Below are 24,952 nucleotides of genomic sequence, written 5' to 3'. Positions count from 1 at the left end.
CAAAGATTGAACGTGAAATATTTCTACCTTGTAAAAAGTTTGTCTCAAAATGATAACTGATCCACTTTTGAGAAAAATGCCTATATTACACGTACATAGAATAACACAACACAATAACACAATCACCAATCAAACTATCTACAGTATAGTACAGTACACAAGAATGGTGCAATCCGAATCACAAAGCAGAATGAAATGTAAATTATAGCAATATCTCTCTCATTTCAGTTGATCTACTAAACAATGGTCTCCTTCAGTATGGAGGCTTCCTTGATCAAACGCCAGGAAACACCCATAGAACTATTCTGACAAGCGTTATTGCATTCACTGAGAAACAAATACACAGAGGGATAAATCTAATCTATACTTCCAAACAAAACCCCTATACACACACAATATGGTCACATGACCCTGTCAACCATTGTGCCTTCATCAAAGAAAATGTTCCAGCAAATGCAGTGAACTCTATAGCCCTAGTCACATGATTCACACAACAATAAGCATGGTCGCCATTTTAACCCTTTCAAGCAGATAATCCACACACACAAACTCAACGTCTCTTACCAAACGAAAATTTACTTCCACTAAATACACTAGCAGTAAGGTTTGTACAAGGAAAATGATAAGTTTGTTATGTAATGTTACACGAAATAGGAAATGTGAAGAAAAAAATTTACAGGGACTACCAACTGATAAAAAAATTGAGCATAGTTTTTTTGTAATATTGACATCTACCAACAAAACATGGTGGCTTATGCTTTCTGTACACTGAAATAATGATTTAGATGCTACGCTGTTGACTACTTATCTCTTTGGAAACCCCTGATTTCCATGATGAATGTAAACATGTTCCCATCTTTAAAAAAATTCAAACCAATTACACAACTGAGTAGCGTAGGTTGTCCCTCAGCCAAGTAATGATAGTCTCCAAATTAGATATACGATATATCACATGACTACTTTTACACTACCATCTTGTTGTCAATTTAGGAACTGAACCACTTTTCCCCTTTTAGATAAACATTCTTTTGTAAAGAATAATTCACATCTTTAATTTATGTGTATGTTTTAATATTTATCAGCAGAGCAGAGCAGAGCAGAGCAGTCACAGAAATATACTAGCTCTGGAGACCTTTACTACATGTATGTTGAACATGTTCCAATTAACTGAATAAGAATAAGTGAACACAATCAAATTTCATATGAGCACAGGTTGTCAAGGAGACAGAGATGACTAAGTATTCTTTGTCCAAATTTAGCTTCAATTCGTGTTCATAGGAAATTCAAGCTGCCTTGTTGTCATTTCTTCTTTCCTCAAACTGGCTCAGCAAACTACTGATAGCAACTTTAAGTAGAAGGTATGCTGCATATTTCGTCAGCCAGTTACTTTTCATATGCAAATTTGTTTTCCTCGAGTAGAACAGATCGTATTCAAAATGTAATCCATCACAAATAAATAGGAACAAAGCGAGCTGTGGCTTATTAATAATGCAGCCACAGCAACCTCTTTGATAATGGGAAATCTATACAAAAAAATGCCTGTTTGAATGATTCGATCAATGCTACGTTTCTAGATGAAACAATGAGTAGCTAACAGCAGAACACATACATTCATTTCAATGACAGAGAGCTTATATATTTCAGAGAAAAATTCTAATATCACCTTAACATAATGCTAGATAATTTATGTTACTAGTACGTGTAACAATACACTACAGGGAAAACAACATTCTAGGAGCTTTTCAATGCAAGGATCATTACTATCTGTGTCATTCATACAACAATCCCTTTAAGTTTTAAAGTTTTTGAATGTGTGGACAACATAAATAATTCAAAGACATAACACCACTCCCCCAATGTTTTCTAGCTCCTCTGAATCATTCTGTTTTCACTAGCATAAACTTGTACATGACAGACCATTTTAAAACGATCCTATTCAACAAACAGCACAGTCATTATGCAAGTTATAGCTATCCCAAGAGCACCATATAGTATCTGGGATAATTCTTAACATACTGGCCTTAAAATTTGAAACATACACATGTGGCAATGATGTGTAATTAATTGTGAATTCAGCAAATCGTACTCGTACATAAAAACAGAGAAATACCCTTTGAATATACAATTCATCATATAGAGGCTGCACCTGAAATACAACTACAAAATCTGCACTGGGTTTACTTCTTATACCTTAGTCTTATCGGGGGTTGATGAAAGCGACAGTATCCACCTACTACTACCTGAAAGGATATGTCCTTTTTATAGGTCAAAAATTTGACAAGCGACACTACCAGTCTGGTAATATTTTCATCATAAAAGATGTTACACGAGTACGCTATCTATTAACAAAATACGTAATTGTACATCTTACTGTGTTGTATTCCTATGTATTTGACAAGTTGCACCTCCCAAAGGCATTCACAGCGAATTTCTAATATCAAAACCAGAATTAGTATCTAATTATTTGTGAGCTGATTACTATTCCTTCATCACACTTTCTCATTACATGTCCTATTATTACACAAATACTTAGCTTCACTGTACTAAATGGAAATCTAGCCGAGAGAATATTAAAGGAATTGTTAGTTTAGTCTGATTACGTCAACAGTTACAATGCATGAAAATGAACTGGAACATTATATACAGAATACTTCTTGATAGAATGATGGTTTCTAAAATTCTGAAATGTAACTACATACATGTTTTAACAAATGAGTGAAGAGTGAATTCATTATATTTCCTGGTTGCTTTCATTATCATACTGACAGTGACCACATCCACAGGAAAGGGTCAAAGGAGTGTTGTTATTACTACCATGCTATAACATGCAACGTACCCTTCTATCTATATACAGTACTAAAGGCGACAACATTGCATCACTACGAATTACTCAGAAAATGTTGTGTTGTTGCGTATCTACATATGATTAGTATATAACAGCAAAGCTGGTGCTAGGATGTAGAGCTACATCTCCAATGTTTCAATGGAACTTCACGTATGAACCAACGGCACAGCGACAAATCAGTTACTGATAAGTTAAAACTTTGTGTCTGTACTTTGAACATTGACACAAAAGATTGTGATAAAACATTCTACTTCTGAATGAAAACACACCTCACACTATTGTCAAATTCTAACCACGAATTCACATTACCATTTGGATATTATGGTGAATAAAACACGGTATTCAATATCAGTTAGAACTACAAGCGAGTGAGGTGATCGGACAGAACGTCGTTCACAACAACGCTATCATCGAGCTCCGAAAGACTTCAAACTCAACTGACATTTTGAACAAAACCTGCCACTTACAACTATTTCGATTCAAACAGTGCATCAACTACCGAAGTGGGTTGGGCCGCTCAACAAGTAATTTTGTGAACACTCAAACCTTCCTAACACAGAAAAACAAGCCCTATACGTCAAAAACTAAACTCGTATCGTTAAATTGTATATCTGCGACAGATGGTATTACACTATATTCCACGCAGATATACCCCCAGCTTTAGCTAAAGACATCAAAACAGCTAGTAGTAGTACTGGGAGTGTCCTCAACATTACAACAACGTCTTCTGACAAAACCATTACGGCAAGTCATACTCATCAATATACGATTGTACGGAGCTTTCATACACATTATTCGCTCTGCAGACAGCAGATGAATCTGTAGATACTCCGTCATTTTGTTTTATCACAAAAGGTATCTCACCCAGGCTCTGCAACATTTCTAGGGTGAACAACTTCGAACTCGGGAACACGGTAACGTAACTGTCAACATCAGATAGACGGTGTACACGAAGGCCCGGGTGCCCTCGATGGTGGTAAACGCTCAAACATTAGACTGTAATTCCACGTAATATGCGTTAAACCAACGTTTCATCAATCACATGTGTCCTCGTAGAATTTCACTACAAAAATATTGGCACCTGCGACAATGTTTGCCTTTGAACCGAACCTTACCTGCTAGAAATCCCTCTCTCGGCGTTGGAGCGAAAAAGTACAGCGAGAACGAAAATTGTACCAACGGCCACGATATAAATTGCTTCTATATGTATAGGAACACACCACTAGAAGCTAAATAAAGAAACGTGTCTTTCAGGCGCTTTCTGCAGATTCAATCCGTACTAAAATTATGGTGGTACAGTAATTATACTATAACCATCTCTTCGTCTGAGCAACTGCATCCGTAGTCTACGCGAGGTTCAACTTTACACTACACTCGGTAGTAATGGCGGCCATAGAATTCCTAACACACGGGGTTTCAAAACCTGTATCCAATGGACTATAAACAATCTGCGCACGCGCTCTACATGACGTAATTGATTAACAGGCTGCGACAACGGGAGAAGTACCAGATGCGCAGACCTGGCCATGGAGTATAAAATTCGGGAAATATCGTCTCTTGGACTGTGTTAGTGATGGAAGCAATTTGTCAGATCATATTTGACTGCTCTGAATCGTTTCCTACTACTTTAAAATCACTATCAATTCTTGATTTGCCGTAGAATGTGTTTGAAAGATGTTTTTGGTGTAAAACAAAATGGCGACCGGTTGGAAAATATTGCGAGCTCTTCCCACCAACAAAATGTCAATGTGAAATTCATGTTTGGTAGGAAGGTTGCTTTCTTTAATGGAAATGCTTTAGTATTTCAGTGTTATGGAAAATAGTAATTTGTCGAAATTTGAAAGACAATGCCAATGGAAATATCGTAAAATTATGTGGCGCAAATACAATTTTGTTTAGTCATTCCGTAGTGCAGTTGAACACTACGACTCGTACGAGTGTACAACGTTTGTGATACGTACGTACGTGCAGTGTCACTCGTAGGCGGTATATGCGCCTGATAAGCAATTTGTGTAGACTTTGCAGAATTTCGAATTAATGGAAACATGTGAGGTGAACTGTCTTCATATGTTTTGTTCTTAATATTTCGTGTTAGATATATTGTTTTAGTCATAAATATTGTCAATGATTTAGGTGTTGATCGATTTAGGTGGCAGTGACGCACGACGTGTGGTGGTGTTTTGTTGTTCTTCAAATGTTCAGGTAGTGGTGAATGACCAAATGGTGTGATAAACAATATCACAATCGATGCCACTTTCATTGATATTTACGTATTCCAACCCCGTGACAGAATAACTACATTTGTCAGAAATTGTCGGGGTATTTGTTAATGCACTGGCTGATGTAATGATGCAGCAGTGACATGGTTTGCATGAGCTACAGTACATGTAGCTAGGCTACGCCCAAGTTCGATTGTCGAAAGGAGGCGTTGACAACTCGTCAACAGCTGCAGTGCTAGCTGAGGTATATAAGGTGTAGTTCTACAAATATATATAGCGACATGAAACATTATAGAAAGGACACAGTCGTCAACAAGGGCTGTTTTTTTCGCAGAATAAAGGAATGAAAGCTCATATTTCGTGAAGAGTTGCCAAAATACGTACTACCATGCACATGTACTCCCGGATGTACTCATACACTGTCGATGTCATCAATTTCATTCATGGTCTGATGCATGGGAACACAGACTGAATGCAATCCATCCCATCAGTGTGCTCTTTCAGGCGAAATCCGATACCATGCCCTATAATGAAAGAAATGATTGAACTTGATGCAGTTTAGAACTTCGTTCTATATTCTATCTCAAAAGCTGATGTGTATCTAAATCTCAAAAGCTGATGTGTATCTAAATCAAAATCAAATGTAGCCATACATAAAATTGTAAGTGTGTGTGTGTGTGTTTGTTTGTTTGTCAGTGTTCTTAATCTGCACTTTATGCTATCTTGTGGTGTTATGATGTTATATAGTTGCCGTGAAACAACCAGATATGGAATATTCCAACTTTTATAATTATTACACCACAGATGCTCGAATTTGGTTTGTTATTTGTCACATACCGTACACACTAAAACTGAGAGGGGTGTGGCTTGATATTTGGAGGGAACGTTCCTATAGTGTGTCTAAACGTACGGTGAATGCGACCCATGTTCAGCAAATTTAGTACTAGTCTAAATGTATAAGCTCACCACCACATACCGTATGTCTCATGTGTCATGAAGATCTATGAATTAAATGTTCAGGAGGTGGGTACAGTCATTCCAAAAAGTAGCTCTGGATGTATACGCAACGTCGTCTCGACATGTCTTCTCCCCTCCGAGGTGTCGAACCACGTAGCGTATACATTCACAAAAAGCAGAAACTATTGAAGTATCATAGCAAGCATGACCATCCAGAGCAACACTTTTGACCAACATTATTGTTACAGGTGTGGAGAAAATATAATAACACGTACCAAATTTATATTAATATTCACTATAATAGAATATAATGACATCATTCAAGAGTAGTTTGTCATATTATTAGGGCGTCTCACAAATAACCCAAGTATGATCATAGTGGACTAATATACGTCGTGTTGTTCAGCTTTACCATGCCCACAGCGTGGCACGAATGTCGTATCTTACAGACTAGATCATATGTAGCTCATGGTGGGGTAAACACGAACATAACTAACAAACGTGATCCAGTGGCTTCCCATCATCCCACGGCAAGAGTTGGAATGATTACATGTAAATCAAATCAATAAGCGGTGTTACAATTTCAAATTTTATATGACGAATGTCTTGGTCATGAAATATCACTGCAGAGATTATTAAAAAGGTCTGAGAAAACGAATTTTTCAAGACTGACGCAACAATTTCTAGGCAGGCCAGGGAAACGACCTCTCTCATCTGACGGGCTAGCCATGATCAATAACAACAGCATTAAAGCAAGACAAATAAATGACCCAATAACAACCATTACCAATGACAACTGCACAAAGCAAGACAAATGTGGTCGTAGGGCCATCAAGTCTCTTGGTCTCCGTCCATTAGACTGTATTTCAAAAGACAACAGACCCGAATGATACCACGAACAGTGCACATAGAACAGGAAACTGAATAATCATTTGCTTGGGTGAAGTCCCTGGTTATTCGATGTCGATGCATATATGTTCAATGGCATTTTTAAAAGTCGTATTCTGACGTTTTAGCAGTCAAAGGTACATTTATAGTTTACTGTACGAATAATAATTCATGTCGTCCGAATGTTTATATATTGTGCCTTGTGGGACTACATTCTGCCCGTACGCAACTAAGCACTAGGATAATTATACCAAAGGTACAGCAGAGTTATCCCCATCCATTAATAACAAAATAAACAACACGTATGCACTCATAAGGTCGTTAAGTACTGGTATGTCCTTGTTTTACAGACACCCCTCAGATTATACACACATCCAAGTATTCTATGGATTGGTATATCTGAAAACGGTAGAGTACAACGGGGAAAATGCGCGAAAGGATGAAACAGATAGAGCATTGCATCTTTCTCGTACATTTTCAGTCACACAGTAGTTGTAAATGATTAAGTGGCTTGGAACTGCTCACCCGACGTTTAAACTTTCACCTATCACCTCTTCAGAGCAAATATTATAATGCACACGTAATGATATATACAACGTTGCGCTTTCGTATATTTACATGTAAAGTGCGATTCTTCAAGTTGAGGAGAGAGAGAGGGGTGGAGAGAGAGACGTATTTCAGTTTATATGTTTTATTGTTTCATACAAACACATCTGCCGTCATATGGTAATGCAGCCAGTCACTATCCGTTTATGGAGATGTCTGTGTTATTATTAGTAAACACAAAACGCGTACTTGGGTATCAAAATAAACACGGAGTACATATACAGAGGAAAGTTCAAATCGTGTTACATCAACTTATGAGCATAATTATAAAACATTTTGTTACGTTACACAAATCATATTTTTATGTCCATCTTTTCGTAACCATAGTTAATTAATTTTTTTGTACCCATTCTGTGATTTATACAAAAGTTCTTTCACTCATCTAAGTGAATTTAATCGTCTGAATATTACAATTTTAGTAATTTTACAAAGTTGTATACGAAAAGCTACAGGAGAATAGAATTCTATTAGTTTACACAAATTCTCGACATATTTAATTTTCAACTCGGCCAAGTTCAGAGATCAGGGGAAATAGAATTACCCCCTCTCGATTTCCATGAAACATTTGCAGATAATGACAAAAAAAAACCCACACCACTACGGTGGTCTGAGCAGAAAATAAGAACATTGATCACCCACAGAGCCTTACCAGACACATGAAAAATAAAAGGCACGTTTCATAGTCGCAGCAATGAAATTTCACTATCCACAGCTCCAGGTATTCCTTACACACGATTCACACAAATAATTATGCTAATAAACCACAAATGTAGAAAAAGAAAGAAAACACCGATCACGAATCCTCCTCCCTACAGTTACAACTGACATGGGAACTTGTCTGAGATGCTTCTCGTAAACAAAACTTTATTTCAGGGTGTGTCACCAAATTGATCAAATTAATACTTGTAAGTTGTAATATTCTAAAAGAAAAAAAAGCACCATATCTATAATACGTACGTATATTCAGAATGTCTACGACATTCGTAGCTACTATCATGGTAAATTTAATTGATTATGCAAATCAATCAGTAAAATGCGAACCACGGTCATCATATCTAAGATATATACATATCATGGTACCACAACAAGATCCATGACATTTGATGACATTCTTATATATATAGCTTTAATAATGGCAAATATATTTGCTTATGCAAAATAGCCTGTAAAATGCAAGTCACACGCATCATACCTAACATAGGGGAATGTAATATTTCATAGATTGTTGCTTTCCAGGCCTACATACTAAATATAACAACCTTTTGACTATATACTCCTACCTTTAAGGAGAAAACAGAGATTGATGCATTTGTAGCAGCAGGATTCGTACGATATTTTCCTAAGAAACCGGCAATCTGAGCAATAATATGTACCCCTGTGATATCTAAGATACATACTGCCATATCATGGTACCACAACAGGATCAGTGACATTTGATGACATTCTTATATAGCTACCATAAATAGTATATCTCCCATATTGGTAAATATCAGTTTTAATTATGCAAATTAGTAAATTTGAAAACCACTGTGCCTTCATAGACCCAATATATCCACCATGTTTGATGAAATTCTAAAATAACCCAATTTGCAAATGTTATTAATTATGCAAAGTAGTCGGTAATGTGCAAATTGTAAATGCATGACAAATGTCCCATTATATTCACTTGGTTAGATTATTATCATTATTATTGATCATATGTTAATTACAGCAATTGCTGTAAAGTATATCTATGCCATCTCATTTGAGCCAGTGATTTTTTGAGACAGAATGACACGCACACACACATACATACATACACACACATACATACATACGCACATGCACACACTGATACAGACAAAACCATAACATATACCTCATGAACTCAGGTATTCAAATATCAATATACGTCATTGTGTAAATGTGAATATACTCAGTTTATTTAATTTATTTGAAATAAGTGGCAAGACACACACTTTACCTTACGTCATACCGGAAAGATTGCAGGCATTTGCAACAAAATGAGTAATTAAGCCTACAGTGGATATAAAGTTCCCATGAGTAAACAGGAGGGCCTAAACCTTATCGATTGAGTCTGTGTATTACATGTAAAGCTCAGACCACAATGCTATATATATTTTCTACAGTGGTCGATTAAAGCAAAAGTTTGACGTTACCTTGATATTACAATGACCTTCGCGAAATGGGCGTATTTGGTAAAGTAACATTAAACAAGAATAATATGTGAAGTCCACATCTAGTAAATACTATTGTCAAATTTGAAATAAGTCTGTAAGCTTATGGCATGCATGCATTTCCGTAGCTTCTACAGAGTTCTTTTATCAATATTTAATTAGATGGCATTTATGAATCATCTGTTATGTGTGGATTATTTGTTTTCGAATATTTGTCGCATGTATAATATATTTACTATACTTTTATTTGTATTTGAGGTAGGTAGGGAAACGAGTTCGGTACGTCGCCGTAATTTTTTTACGAGCTATAGTAAAGTTTTCTTGTAGTATTGATTCTTTACTTCTTTAATTATTCGCTGACTTGAGTTGAAATCTATCATGTTATAGAAGTGAATGCAGCTACACGGAATATTTTAAAACTATTATTGTATAGATTTTAAACGAATGAAATAGGCACCCGTGAGAATATATACACAGCACAAACGTGTTGGTCATAAAGGTAAGGTCTATAAATGACACTCGGGCTGACTTTGTAGGCCAGAACTAGAAATTTAACCTTTTTTCCGTGACCACCGACTCAGTGGCACCGTAGCCTCGGGACGGAACATAGTTTATTACAATTACATGTAAGCTTATAAACTTTTCTGTCACAAAGATTGTTTCGTTTGAAAATAGCAACAAATGATTAGGTCTGAAGTTCACAGATGTACAGTTGGGCTTATACTGCAAATTTTTTTACTCTCGCAATTCAAGCACGCTGACGCTGTCAACAGTGGAAAGATATTTGACTAGCTGCTGACTAATTGTTTAACTTTCTTTCGCTTTCCCTCCAAGTTCCAGCGGCACACTGGCAACACGAAGAATACAAATACAAAATGCGAGGGACGAAACCACATTTAGTCTGCGAAACTTTGCAACGTGGAAATAAAGAAATAGTCTGACAGACCAACTGTTTGAATAGATAAATTAAAAGTTAACAAACACCTGGAAATGTGTCAAACGTTAAAGTTCTGTGATTTTTCTATCTGAAATGAAAGGATTCACGGTTGGCCGGGCGACTGGCAGGCACGGGAGATACATAAGTGAACAAAAACAGATGGGTAAAGTAGACGTTTTATCGGTTTTTGCTGGCTATATATGTTGATATAGGACTGAGAAAAAAGAAGTAGTTTTCTAAAACTGCGTATCCTATGTACACGTGAACTACCTTGTTGGCCCTCCCACTTTTCCCGAGATTCAAAGTAATTTTGCTCAACGCATGCTCAGTTGGTTTCAAAATATTGTTCTGGGTTTTTGACAGTATCGGCAGGTTGTTTAGTGGAAAAAAATTGGAGAATTTAAGATAACAGGCGTAACCACGCACGATTGTTGGGCCCAAAAGGAAGAACCATGTTAGATCCATCGTCGAGCGAAGAGGATTCGGAGAATGAGACACTGGAAGACGAAACAACAGACACTTTGTCTGTACCCAGCCAGACAGGTACCATTCGTACTAGTGCGTCGAGCAATGACTCCTTACAAGCACAAACCCGGGGTCAGAGTATTGCCCGTCCGGCCAGTCCAAGCCCGTCGGTCATCAGCGAAAAGGAAAGAGAAGAGGCTGAACGACTTGAAAGAGAAGAAGAAGACAGAAAGAAACGATTGCAATTGTATGTGTTCGTTGCAAGATGTGTTGCGTATCCATTCAACGCCAAGCAGCCGACAGACATGGCCAGGCGACAGACAAAAGTTACTAAACAGCAACTCGAGACGATCAAAGAGAGATTCCGTGCTTTCATCAACGGGGAAACACAAATAGTAGCAGACGAAGCATTTTGTAATGCCGTGCAGAGTTATTTCGAAGTATTCTTGAAAAGTGACCGCGTGGCTATGATGGTTCAGAGTGGGGGTTGCTCCTCCAATGATTTTAGGGAGGTCTTTAAAAATAACATCGAAAAGAGGGTGAGAAGTTTGCCGGAGATAGATGGCCTCAGCAAGGAGACCGTTCTGAGTTCTTGGATGGCAAAGTTTGATGCTATTTATAGAGGTGAAGAGGATCCAAGAAAACAGCCCCAAAGGCTGGCAGCCACAGCTGCATCTGAGCTTATTCTAAGCAAAGAGCAATTATATGAAATGTTTCAGAACATTCTTGGAGTGAAAAAGTTCGAACATCAACTTTTGTATAATGCCTGTCAGGTTGGTATGAAGTAGTTATATATTTTAAGAAGTTAAAAATTATTCAAGCACACACATATACATACCTACATACATTCCCCCTGCATCCTCCCCCAAGTTATCATACTTTGATACTCTAGCAGTATTAATATTGAAAAGTTCCTAAAAATTTGTATCTTTTAAAAAAATACTATTATTCTCTCTGTGTCAACAAATTTCATTTGACAAATAGTTGGTCAAAACACCTTGAAAGATGTTGAATTGATTGTTCATGATTACCTGAAAAAGAAGTTTGCAAGACCCCCTAATTTTTTTTATAGAGTTTGCTGAAAAGAAAGAAAGAAAGAAACAACAAAGATAAAATGAAAGTAGAGATGGTAAATTTGGAAAGTTGATAGATTCTTTTGTACATTTGCCCTTTTATTAGGTATACTACGAATAAATGTGGGATTTCAACTGAATGTCATCTGCAATTTATACAGTGGTTTATTTTATTTCCTTGATTTTGCAGATTTGTGTTAGCCTAAAACCACACCGAAGAAATCGAATGAATAATAATAATAAACAATGATCCTAAAAAAGTTCATTTACAAACAGATTCTAAAATTTAAATTTTTTCCGTCAAAATTCAGTGAAAGAAGAGATAATAGTTAGTTTAATTACCTGTAAAATTTACAGGATGGTTTTTTTTTTATCACATTGAGTTTTCTTTTTTGTGAAGTGTAACTCACATAAAAGATTAACATATTTAGGTAGTCTAGATTTGATTGTTAGACGTCTTCCGGAGTGAAAATTAAAACACAGGAAATAATTTTGAGATTTACAATTCCAAGTGAGCTCCTAGTCCTACGTGCACATGTACAGGATGTTTGAATTTTATGTCTGAGATGGAGAGGTCATTATACCTTTACATCATATTATACTCTTTTCAATCCATACCAGTTTTATATCAAAATGTAATACAAGCCATTAAAAGATACTGTGATAAGGTACTAGGCTTCTCCTTATCCCACCCAACGTTTCCTCGCAATCTTTTTAATTTTTCTTCTGATATATCCTGATGTAAGTATGGGAAAACTCAGCAGATAAAACGTCAGCTTTTAAAATTGGCTATAAAGGTCAAACAACAGCTGGCACCATTTTAGAGAGACTAGCAGGGCTTTCACTTATTTTTAGATCTATAAATAATTTTGAAAGGTAGAGATTTGTGAAGGAGAATAAAATCTGATTATTGAACAAAATCAGAATTGTTTAAAATATAAAATTAGAAATCAGGATATTAAGGGAATAAATATATGTGACTGTAATACATTCATCAGTTCACTCAGTTGAAGATAGTTTTATTTTATAACAGTAAAATTGATAATTTGGGTGACAACAGTGCAATTTTAATAAAATTAACGTGCAGCCAAAATAATATAATAATGCCAACTCACTGAGTTTACATAATTTTATTTCAAAACATAGTGATAGTCATAATTTTGATGACATCAGTGAAATTTATAAAAATAAATGTGTGGCTGAAATACCAACTCTGTTACATATAATTTTATTTCAAAACACAGTGACATTAGAAATCAGAGTAATTTGTGAAGAAAGTGCAATTTTATACATTTACAACAAAATATATAAAAGACATGGATCCTAGAATAAGGAAGGGAACATGTAAGCTGTGTGAAGATAGAAATAGAATATGATAATGTGAAAGAATTTATCCTAAGATGCTATATACTGTAGTGTGCTATGAATACTGAAGTTAAAAGTATGGATTCATCGGAGTGTCAGCTGAAACCTCTATGTGATTAGAATCAATACAGCAAACGCTGTCGTAATACAATTTTCATGAACTAAGAAACGTAATAGAGGGAATGGACTGTGAAAATTATTGATAATTTTATGGCCCATGTTGGGTTTTCACAGTTTGAGATAAATGGTAGCAGACGTATAACTGGTTGTGATATTAAAAAAGTAAAATCTGAAGAATGGCATTCATTTGACCACTTACGATATAAATTATTTTGAAATATGATATAGTTGGATTGATTTGTAATTTTAAAAGCAATACATATTATGGTGATGATGACAATAATTATGTGTTCATGATGTACCCCACTGCTGATCCACCCACATTCCTTAACTCTTCTGGCCTCATTAATAAGTTAAGTGAATTCTAGAATCAATAGATTCAGTTACATAAAAATAAATCATGAGCTGAATGAATGAAAAGGTGAACTGTGTCAGAACTCAAAGTCCATGGTGTAGAAGTGAATTTTTAACATTTTCCACACATTTGTAATTTTATATGTAGGTCAGGAAGATATGTTACATTCTACGCTTTTTAAAGAAATTTTTATTCCCAACCGTAGAAACAGAGTAAAAATAGAGGATCTTGGTTTTGGAATCTGGTAAAACTTTCCCTGATATGAAAATAATTCATAAATTTGAACGAGGTTAAACAGCTTGGGAATAGGTAGATTTTTTTATCTACTTTATGTAATCCTCGAACGAAAGCACAAATTAGAAAATGCCAACACTGTCTCAAGTTGAATAAATTGAATGTTGCCAGTATTGGCTAATTTGAGGCTTACAAATCACTTCATCCAATTTCCATTAGGGCAGGAAGTTTGTCTTAAATATTACATGAACCAGTACCTTATTCAAATGTCAAAGGTCAAATTCAGGGTTATGATTTCCATTTTGTCAAGTGATGTCAGAAGGAATTTATGATATTCCAAAATACTGTATGGAATAAATATAAATTTTACTTATTTATTATTTAGTATAAAGTGTATTTTATTTAGCAAGCTCAAACAAGTAACTTAGTGTTGAAACAGTTTTTTCCACAGAAAACCTCAAAAGAGGATTTAGAGGCTGTCCTGAACAAAATATTATATGACTACATCGTACACTAAACATGTTTACTATTTTAGTAAGGCCTAACAAAAAAATTATGTGGTTCCGATTATGCTCAATTTTAAGGTAGATAGATTTTTTATTTTTATTTTTTAAATATTTTTTTTTCATATGTGAGTGTCTTGTTCAGGTAATTATGTTTTCCATATGGTCTCTGTGTCATTGGTTTCTTCCCATCAGATGTACAGCCATTACAGATTGGAAGAACAGTTTTATATTTTCTTTTTAAGTTGATGTCAGTTTTCGCATCCACTATTTCTCACGAGTCTTCACAATTTTTGCAATTTTTTTTTTTTCTTGAATACGTAAAAAAAAAGTTTAGGATCAGCGTGAAAAACTAGGTGGGGTCGGGTAACCGGAACCTAACAATATTATTTTTTGAGGCCTAAGCTTTTAAAATGGCTGCAGGTATGAGAAGGTTTCTAGAAAATTTCCACTTCACCTCCATTTAACAATGGGTTTTAAAAAGTCTTGTGAGTACACATATCAAGTAATAGCATAGTGTATTTAACAAAAAGAAGTTACATGTACCTGAAATACTTATTTTCCAAAGTATTGTCTTCATGGTATAATTGACAAGCCAGCCGACTCAATGATTAATTAATTTTAATTAAACAAACTAAGATTGATTAGGAGAACTCATTGAAATGAAGAATTAATTAAAATGGTAAATCAAATATTCAAATAGCCAGACAAGAAACATATAATCAGAGACAGACCACAAAATTTCTAAATTTAAATCCCACTCTCTCAAAATATGAAGCATAATACAGCTGTAAGTAGGGTATACAGTCTGTCAATCATTGCAAAAGACAAATTACATCATTCAGACCTTGGTATGATTTTGACAGTAAATCCCAATCAAGAAATCATGAAATAATGAAAATATTATGACCACAGAGACCTGTTATTAATATAGATATTTGTAGACATACAGATGCCATTTATTAAATCATTGTAAAAGGTGGCTGAGAAGGTAAACATGTGTACAGTTTTAAAGTGGCCATATGGATGAGGATGGGGTATTTATTTTGGATTTTTAATGTCTAAAACAATTTTACCATATGTCCTACTTGAAAAATCAATGTAAAACAACATATGCCAAGTCCTTATTTGTAACACAATAAATTGCAGAAGATTAATAAATGTATAAAATGTTTGTTGTTGTATGTACAATAACAAACTTTTTACACATTTATTAGCTTTTTTTTTTCAATGTATTGAGGTACAAACACAGACTTCGTCTCTCTGTTGTTTCACATTGATTTTTTTCAAGTAGGAAGTCATGATAAAATTGTTTTATAAATAAAAAATCTGAAATAAATACCCAATCCTCATCCATATGGCCACTTTAAAGACCCAGTTTGGATTAGGAATAAACTTGAAGTGTGAGAAACAGTTGTCTGGCACAGTTATATAAAAATATGTAGTCCAGAAGAAAAGACTAATTCTATGTAATCCCCAGACTCAATTGATAAGATACTATAAATGTGAGAACCTGGGACTGAAACCATGCATGAATTCATAGATAACAGAACAGAACACAGCAAAAATAAACCTAGAATAGTTTTGGATGAAAAAGGGAAAGATACCTTGGGCTTTCAGAAAATTTAGAAATGAAATATTTTCACCGATATTGTTAAATCGTTCAGGACCAACTTTTTTTATTTTCTCTGCCAGATTACTGTTTTTCGTACTTCAATTTTAATTCTAATCTGAACTGAGCCGTGAACATTATATTATTGTCAATATTGTTCAATGTAGTTGGCAACCACCTACCAAATTCTAACAAGCAGTCACTTCATTTTCTCGTCTAAGGAAAGACACTTGCATTACTACATTACGTACGTATTTCCTTGTGATTGCTGAGCAGTTGTGTACTTGCACCATTATCACAGGATACATTAATCTTCAACACATCCTTGGAATATGAATTATGTGCTAGGGGTAGGGGTAGGTACTCTGCATGTAGACAACTTTGTAAGAAATATTACATGCCACTACGTAGGCATCACAATGAATGCATTCTGGGGATAGTGAAGTATTGAAGTCAGTAATTAGTATATAACTATAGGTGCTTATTTAAAAGACTTGTGCTTTGAAACTGGTCAAACAGTGGAAAAATTTAAACCAGGACAAAAGAAACAAGTGTGAATACTTCTGTGTAGTACTGTCCAGAGACTGACAGGAACAAGTTTTGTCCCAGAGTAGTAAAGTTGTAAACCTGTGTAATGGATTAAGTGGGAGTATATATGGCAATGTGAGAATAGATGTATTGATTCATTCTGGTAGTCAAGGTGTGTATATATTTGCAGGAATAATGCATAAAAATCATTACAGCAAATATTTGCTATTCAATTATAGCTCCTGTAGAAGTGGCTTTCTGTATACTATTAGAGATAAAGGTTGTAGATATCACCATTTGTAAGGTTCACAGTGGAGGAAAGAAACAAAAACAACCAATGACAAAAAGAAGATGAGCACTGAAAAAAATTGTGGAACATGTGAAAGGAAAATAAAGTATAAATTGACAAATGCTGTAATTGTGTATTTAAGTTGTCTATTGTAATGTAACACTTATGGCAGCACAAAAGTGAACACATATTTTGTGTACTTTGTATAAACTACATACAAATCAGGGACAGAACATACATGGAACAGATGGTCTGAATGATACGTCATTGGAATGAATATCATATAGACTCATTGACCCCTTCAAATGCTACCATTTTCCTTGCACTATCGTGTCAAAAAAAGAAGATGGTGGACTGAAATTGTACAACGAATCAATTGTCATGCATTGATATAAAGGGGTTCTTCAATCTGATTAAAATCGGATATGCTGAGAATGACAGATTTAAAAAAAAAATGCAGTGTGTCGAACAAGTAGAGGAAATAGCTGTATTCTAACATTATAGTTTACATCAGATGGGGAAGGGAAGGGAAGGGGTATATAATCACAATTACAGTAATTTTCATAAAATCTCCCCAATTTTCTGCCAACCCATGCTACCAGCATTACATATGAGAGGTCATTGAAAGGACACACACCATAGTGTCAAGGAACCTTCATTAAGGATATGAAAAGAAAGTTGGAGTGAAAGTGAAGTCAAGGACAAATAACAACAATAAATAATACTTGTTGTTCTGTCAAGTAATTTAGTGGTAGTAAAACTGGATATAGTCTGGGCCATGGTACTGTAGTATAAATATACGCTATATATCATTCATTAGCCTGAGTGTCATGTCCAGCTTTAACTCTAAGGTGGTCTTAGCATAGTTCTGAATAATACTATGTATACTCATCATGGCAGCACTACAATTCATACACAAGTTCTCTTCTACTTTTGATTGAGAAACAGACCTGTTTTAAGCAAATCCAGTTGGACACTGAAGAAGGACAAGTGATTTGTTCGAAACATGTCTGTCTCTCAATCAAAGTGGAAAAAGAGAACTTGTGCATGAATAGTTGTGAATGGTGACAAGGTGAATGAAGTGTATGCAATGCAGGCAGATTAAACCAGATAAAAGCCAATGATGACAATCAAATTCATCAAACTTGACACCACTAAGTTCAAATATAAGGTGTAGTGAAATGTGTTTAGTTAATGAACTGGCTTGTATAGAATCTCTTGTTTGATGTAACTCTAGTGATACAATTGTATTCCATTAGGTTATAGATTTCCATATTTATAAAAATATTGACATAAAATGAAAGAATAATACAGGTGCACATGATATGCTTGCATATATAAAAAGTAGTAGTAGTAGTAAAACTGAACCAAAGTGGTAGTAAAAACTGGATATAGTCTGGGCCATGGTACTCTGGTATATAAATATACCATATACCATTCATTCAGTTAATATATCATTATATGCTTGTCATGTCCACCTTTCCATTCACAATTTCAACACAAAACAGGCCAAGGCAAGAATGTAACAAATTCTTTTTGTAATGCTAATTTTTCTGTGCTCGAAATGCTTTACAGTTATTACTCCTGGCTCCTCCTATAATGGCACAATGACCCATAATGTTTCCTCAACTCCCCTAGGGAGCATACATTGCACAGCCTCTATAAGTGCAGATGATTAAAGCATATCATATCAACTACTATCCTACCAGGTCTACAGTAGGGAACTTGCAATCCAGACTGAGCATGCTCATATGCAAAGGACTATGGGATTGTCTGTGGTTATCGTAATATCTTATCTGGCATTACCAATGAAATAAACCTCCCACACTGGTCAGGCTAAATATGAATTGATCATTCGTGGTTATAAACAATGTAACGATATTGTTTACAATACTAATTGATGAGTATTTATTTTCACATTTCCCATGATGCAACATTCAACATGGCGGGTTTGCAAGTTCCCTATTATACAGCTGGACTGACTGGGTACAGCCATGATTTGTATTTTGCCCAAGGATTTAATTCATTCAGAAACAAATGGCACCACCAGGTTTGCAAGTCACTTGCAGAATCTTGGCTGGCTATTCTAACTATTCAACCATCATGGCCCCATGAAATGACACTTTTGTCATACAAGTAGTGATAATTTTCCATTATGATTACATAGAATGTTTACATTATATGCAGTAGTTAACTGTTTGCTGCCAATATTTCAAGTGTTCCTTAAACAACCTCAACACAAAACAGGCCAAGGCAAGAATGATATTGAAGACTTTTAATTTTAGAAAGACAAATAGTGACACTCATTGAGATGCCTTGTAAGCTATATGTTAGCCAATCTCCTGAAAATTGAAAATATTTAATAAAAATATCTCCATTTAAAAATAATTAGTTAGGGTTGACAGTAATAGTAGCTCCTATTTCAAGTATTTGTTTTCATTAAAATTCCTCCCGTTTGAGAACAGTCAGTTGAGTTTTTCAGGATTCTGAAAAACGTCATGTTCACTGAAGCTGTGTAAATTGATATAATGTGTACTTTGCAAGTGTTAATGGAACTGAAGTGTACTAGATTACAAATTCACAGACTAAGCAAGCATATGGAAATGGATCCCAAACTTCCAGACAATCTGTATTATACCTCATGCAAGCAAAGTTGAACATGCTGGAACATAAAATATTAGATATATACCCAGGTCATTCTATGTCACAACAACATGTGTCTACGTCATTTGTTCTGTGATGTTTGAAATCAGGGGCTTGAAATATGAGTCAAAATGTTAAATGTGAATTGTCGTTGCTCATCCTATTTTATTTGTAAATTATACTTGCTAGCACAGGTGTAATCATACTGTTTCCTATTAGTTTTCTTCATACAGCTAGAAATGTTCGTGACGTAAGGGTTTTGTCACTTCTCACCTTCGACATGAAGGAACAAGGCCCCTTAGGTCCTTCATATTTTCATCAACTGAACAACGCAATATATAAATATCAAAGTTCGTGCACACAATTTTGTAATTACATGTATCCTATCTATAATGCAATGATCTAAAAATACACTGGAATGAATACTTCTGAGATAACATGCTGGTTTTTTGAAAAAAAAGAAGATTTTTATCTTAAGAATTGTTGCCTTGCAGGGACAGGTGTGTATTTATAATTGGTTTCCCAGTGAAGTTTATCTATTAAATTGTTACTAGCCTTCTGGTATAATTCACGATGAGTAACTTTATTCAGTGGTCAAGATAGACTGATAAACTGGCAAGTTATGTGAAACTCTAGAAGAGTATTGCAAAGGAGTGATTTATACTTTATAGATGAAGTATTAAGAACTTCTCTAACTTAAGGTTTGGACCTTGGTACTTCGATGTCAAATTCAGAAGACATGTATCTCACGTAAGAGGTCTTTAGCTTAATATGGGGTTTCTTATATTACTTATACTTTCATTTAAAAATGGATAGCATGTATGTTAATGTTAGAGTGTAGACAATATCTATGGTCAGAGTAAACAAGTCCAGTTAGGTGTCATATATAAAGAAATAGAAAGTTTCTGTTACATGAAAGAGTTAGATGAAATTTACCTGAGTGAGGGTATAAATTCATGTTAGACACATTATCTTTCAAACAGATAAACTGCATCGCAGGACCCAAGTTCATGCATGTACATGTATTGTGGTGAATTGGTAGGACATTTATTTGTACTCATGTGACATTGTTAACATTGAACATTGACAATTCTATTATGTACATGTATGGTTATATCAGATTTGTTTCCTCTCTCTGATCTGCTTTGTCCTTTGTTATGTAAGCCTGCATTTTGACGGACTGAAAGCAAAATAAAGTGATAGAAATAGGCGGAAATGAACATTTGTACACCTTTGTGTTGACATAATAGATGGAGAATGAAGTATAAACAAGAGGTATTTATATTATTAGGCTATTCATAGAAATTAATATTTAGTATGCCCTCAATGAGATACATTCCTTTGTGCTGCAGCACAAATTTAAACACGCTGTCTTTGACTGGGGTTCACTAATCATTAAAGAGACATGATGTCTGAATCTATAAAGGAAGAAAATCAACAGCAAAAAATAAAAAATAAACAAACACAGTAAGAACGCCTTGAAGTTATACCTTTTGTACAGTCTCAGAGAAGACTTTTACTATGAGATGGACATGGGTGTATTCATTATCAGAAGTCATTCTCTTACAATAGAATTCTCACTGACATGACTAAGAGACTTGTTGTAGAAAATATGTGAAATACAGATTGTTACAGAAGAACGAAAGAACTGTACAGATTTTTGCAGAATAATGCAGATACAGAGTGTCAATTCTTAATAACTTATTTCTAATTGGCACCTCCATATTGACACAGAGGGTCATTTACTTGCAGATGAGCTTTATCAAATGAAGTCAGTGACAATTAACTAGTTCATTAATTAAAAGGCTTTATGAAAAATGAAAAGCAGTGATAATGTGTTTGCCACCCATGTGTATGTGTGTGTGAATTGAATTGTCTACTCTCTTATGAATAATACATGAAAACTTGAATGGTACAAAGAAATGTCAAACCAAAGAAAACAAAGCCTGTGATGAGAAAGAATAATAGGTACAGAACTCACACACAAAATATATGGTGCACTACATCTTGGAACTGACTCAAATGCGATGCATCTTGAAACCAGCAACAGTTGTATTAAACTTGGTGAAAGCACTAGAAACGTATAATTTACATGTAGTTGTATACATTTGTCTTGTATTTTTAGGAATCCTGCTTGGAGATGGAGTGAGTCGGGTTATGATTCTGATATTGTCCCTTTTCCTTCTTGTCAGAATCGACTCCTGATTTATGCCAGCTACAAGCAGGACTAGGACTTTACAGGATAGATGGGATAGCAGTTATATAAAAAAAGAAAGCTGTTTCAATTTGTTTGGCATCTGTTCTGGTTCTTTATATTTCCTATATATCCAACTAGCACTGCAGTACCCAGTTTAGGCTACAAACTTGTTTTGGTTTGTTTGCCTTTGCATGTTACAGTGATTTCTCTCTAAAAAAAAAAAAGTGTATGTCAAACTAATATTCCTTTCCGAGATTGTACTATTATATTCCATGTGTGTCATGATGGTATATATACATCTAACTGAATATCAGCAAAGTATGATGTCTTTAGGAAATGGGGAAAAAAATGCTATTTGAGTAGGAAATTCAGCTCTATGGTGTCATAGAGGTCTTTATCTGTATCATTGATACCTACATGGGTGTCATTACAATATGGGATGTAGCTTCTAACATACATATTTGATATTGACTGACACCCACCTGACTCATCAAGTAAGTAACATCTACTTAGTCTAGATCTTAACTTTGGTAACCATGGAAATCACGTGCTAGATTGTATGGATTCTAAGCTATATACATATGCAATGGTTGTTGGAAATGATTAAAGATGTTATCATTGCAATTATTTGATATGTTCTAAAGTTGCAGTATGAAGCCTCACAGTATCTGATAAAGATTTACATAGATACTGCTATTTTGAGGATAGAGTTTGAATAAGTTAAAAGTGTTATGATAACCAACTATTAAAGGAAAAAGTACAGGACTACATGTATGTAGTGTATAGGTGTAAGCTGTATTGATTGCATTTATATCTACTTTCAAAGTAGTCTAGTTCTAAGTATACTTAGAAATGGATGCCCCTCTTCAGACATTCTGCTGATAAACCTCTTTACTGTCTGGAATCTTATACCTAGAGTAGAATGTTTCGATCTCGTGAATCAATTTCCCATGAAAATCAAAGTTCTTCAAACTTCACTGTATATATTCCTGGTCCTATGGTAATTATGAAAGAAATGAACTACAGTATTTTTTCAACATTTTCAACCTTTCAAATTAATTTTGGACCTCAGACCTGCGTTATAGAAATCACCTTGAAAGCCCAGTTTGGCTATAAGATTAAAACATCAGGTGTGAAAAAGTTATCTGGCAGAGTTGTTCTAGAAAAAGTAGGTCCAGAAGAAATTATCCTATGTAATCTATACGGCTTGATTGATGGGATAACACTAAAGCAAGAACCTTGGATTGAATGTGTGACCTTATAACAAGTATGGGTAAATCAAACGTAAAGTATATGATGGATTACATTACAACAAAGATTCATTCATAAATATTGTCTCAAGGTGTATGGCAATGAAGGCATTCAAAGTAAATATGGAAGAGAGAACTTGTATTTATAACAGTCTAGAGTAATCTCTGGTGACTGAATGATATAAATTATGTAAATCAGGTGAATCTGGTGTTAGGAGGAAATCTGGTAAAACTGCATATATTTTCATACCTTGTACTATACGTTTATTGAACCCTGGTAAAAAACCTGGGATTGTATCTATTTTAATACTACCCATGTAGGTGTCTGTAAAACTTTGACTGTATACTGTTAATAAATGATGGTTATAATAACAATATTATTCATTTACCTTTGAATAAGAAAAAACAGATCAATGACACCATGGCTCAGATATGTATGTATAATGTCCCCTTTCACATATTATGCATTTTGTTGTTCCCTTTGCCAAAAAAGTATAAGTAACTCAGACCTATTTATCAAAACAAGCGCACTCATGCAAGTGAAGTGTTCAGTACACATAAGCCTGTAAAAAGAGCAGTGTGCTAATTTGTATGGAGTGCCATACTCTTGACCCTTGACCTGGAAGTTATCAATTACAAGGGATTCAAAACCTGACACAACAAACTAGACTGCTGTGAAAAATTGAACCATGACAAGCTGTCCAATCTAGTAAATTATCTTGTGGCTTCTTATCACGGCTAGATGTTCTCTGAGGAAAGACATTAGATTAATATGGCTCAGAATCTCTCTAAATTGGACTGTATCCCCTTTTAGTAGATAACATACCACCCACTCACCATTATCTATCATTTAGGATAGTCCTATGCTATCTCAGAACTAGCACTTAAAATATTTCTGTATCAGTCCTAGTTTTGATTGTCAAGTCCATCTTTTAAGGTATCACCGTGACGTGTGTACTGCAGTCTCCATTTCAAGGCACTTCAGGTCTTTCAAGGAGAGGTTATCAGCCAAGCCCTTTTTTTCACATCCTTTCAAATATTTAACTTCATATATGTTAAGAACGCAGAGAGAAAAAATCAGTAACAACAGATCAGAAATTCAGATACTGACACAAGTATTGAATTCCCTCATGTGTAATTTTAGTAAGTCTGATAAATTTGTCTCCCTAGACTGAGTTTCAAACAATGTTGACATCAGCCATCCCATAATACTTTCAGCTTCACAGTGGTGGTGAGAGCTCCCCATCGTTTACAGATAGTAGCAGTCTAAAAGCCATGCTGTGAATGTAGTTCTTTTTAACCTCTTGCCCTTGGTGTAGTGTCTGACTTTCAATAACATCTGTGCACTAAATTTACCAGACTACCGTATTACACACATACCAGTACTGTATGAAGACAACAACAACTACAGTACAAGCAGTCAAAACACTTTGAATAAAAATTCATGTTTTTCCATAACTTGCTACCTTACATAGTTCAGCTGCTTTTTTTGGGTGTTTTTTTTTTTGTTTTGTTTTTTTGTTTTGTTTTAGAGAATAATGAAAACAATTATCCTTCATATCAAACTTGGGTAGAGAAATTAAATGAATTCTCTTTTGCCCAACTTGTAGGGTTTTTTTTGTACAAGCAAATACCCCTCACCCCCCCCCCCCCTAAAAAAAGAGGATTACAAAGAAGTTTCTGTGACAT

At 34.9% G+C, this 24,952-nt stretch overlaps 1 protein-coding gene across 1 annotated transcript in view; it reads left to right on the top strand.

The window, feature by feature from the left end:
- The first annotated feature begins 10,991 nt into the window (after positions 1-10,991).
- The window catches only part of LOC144437028 (calcium-dependent secretion activator 1-like), an 81,659-nt gene continuing 67,698 nt past the window's right edge, over positions 10,992-24,952 (top strand). Inside the window, exon 1 of the mRNA XM_078125899.1 lies at positions 10,992-11,867. Coding sequence (XP_077982025.1) covers positions 11,082-11,867 — 786 coding nt within the window. The 5' untranslated portion in view covers positions 10,992-11,081. The remainder of the gene's footprint in view (positions 11,868-24,952) is intronic.

The sequence above is a fragment of the Glandiceps talaboti genome, chromosome 1 (assembly GCF_964340395.1).
Source record: "Glandiceps talaboti chromosome 1, keGlaTala1.1, whole genome shotgun sequence".
Classification (NCBI taxonomy): domain Eukaryota; kingdom Metazoa; phylum Hemichordata; class Enteropneusta; family Spengelidae; genus Glandiceps; species Glandiceps talaboti.
The sequence above is the reverse complement of the archived record's forward strand: the minus strand, read 5'-3'. Positions and strand labels throughout refer to the sequence as shown.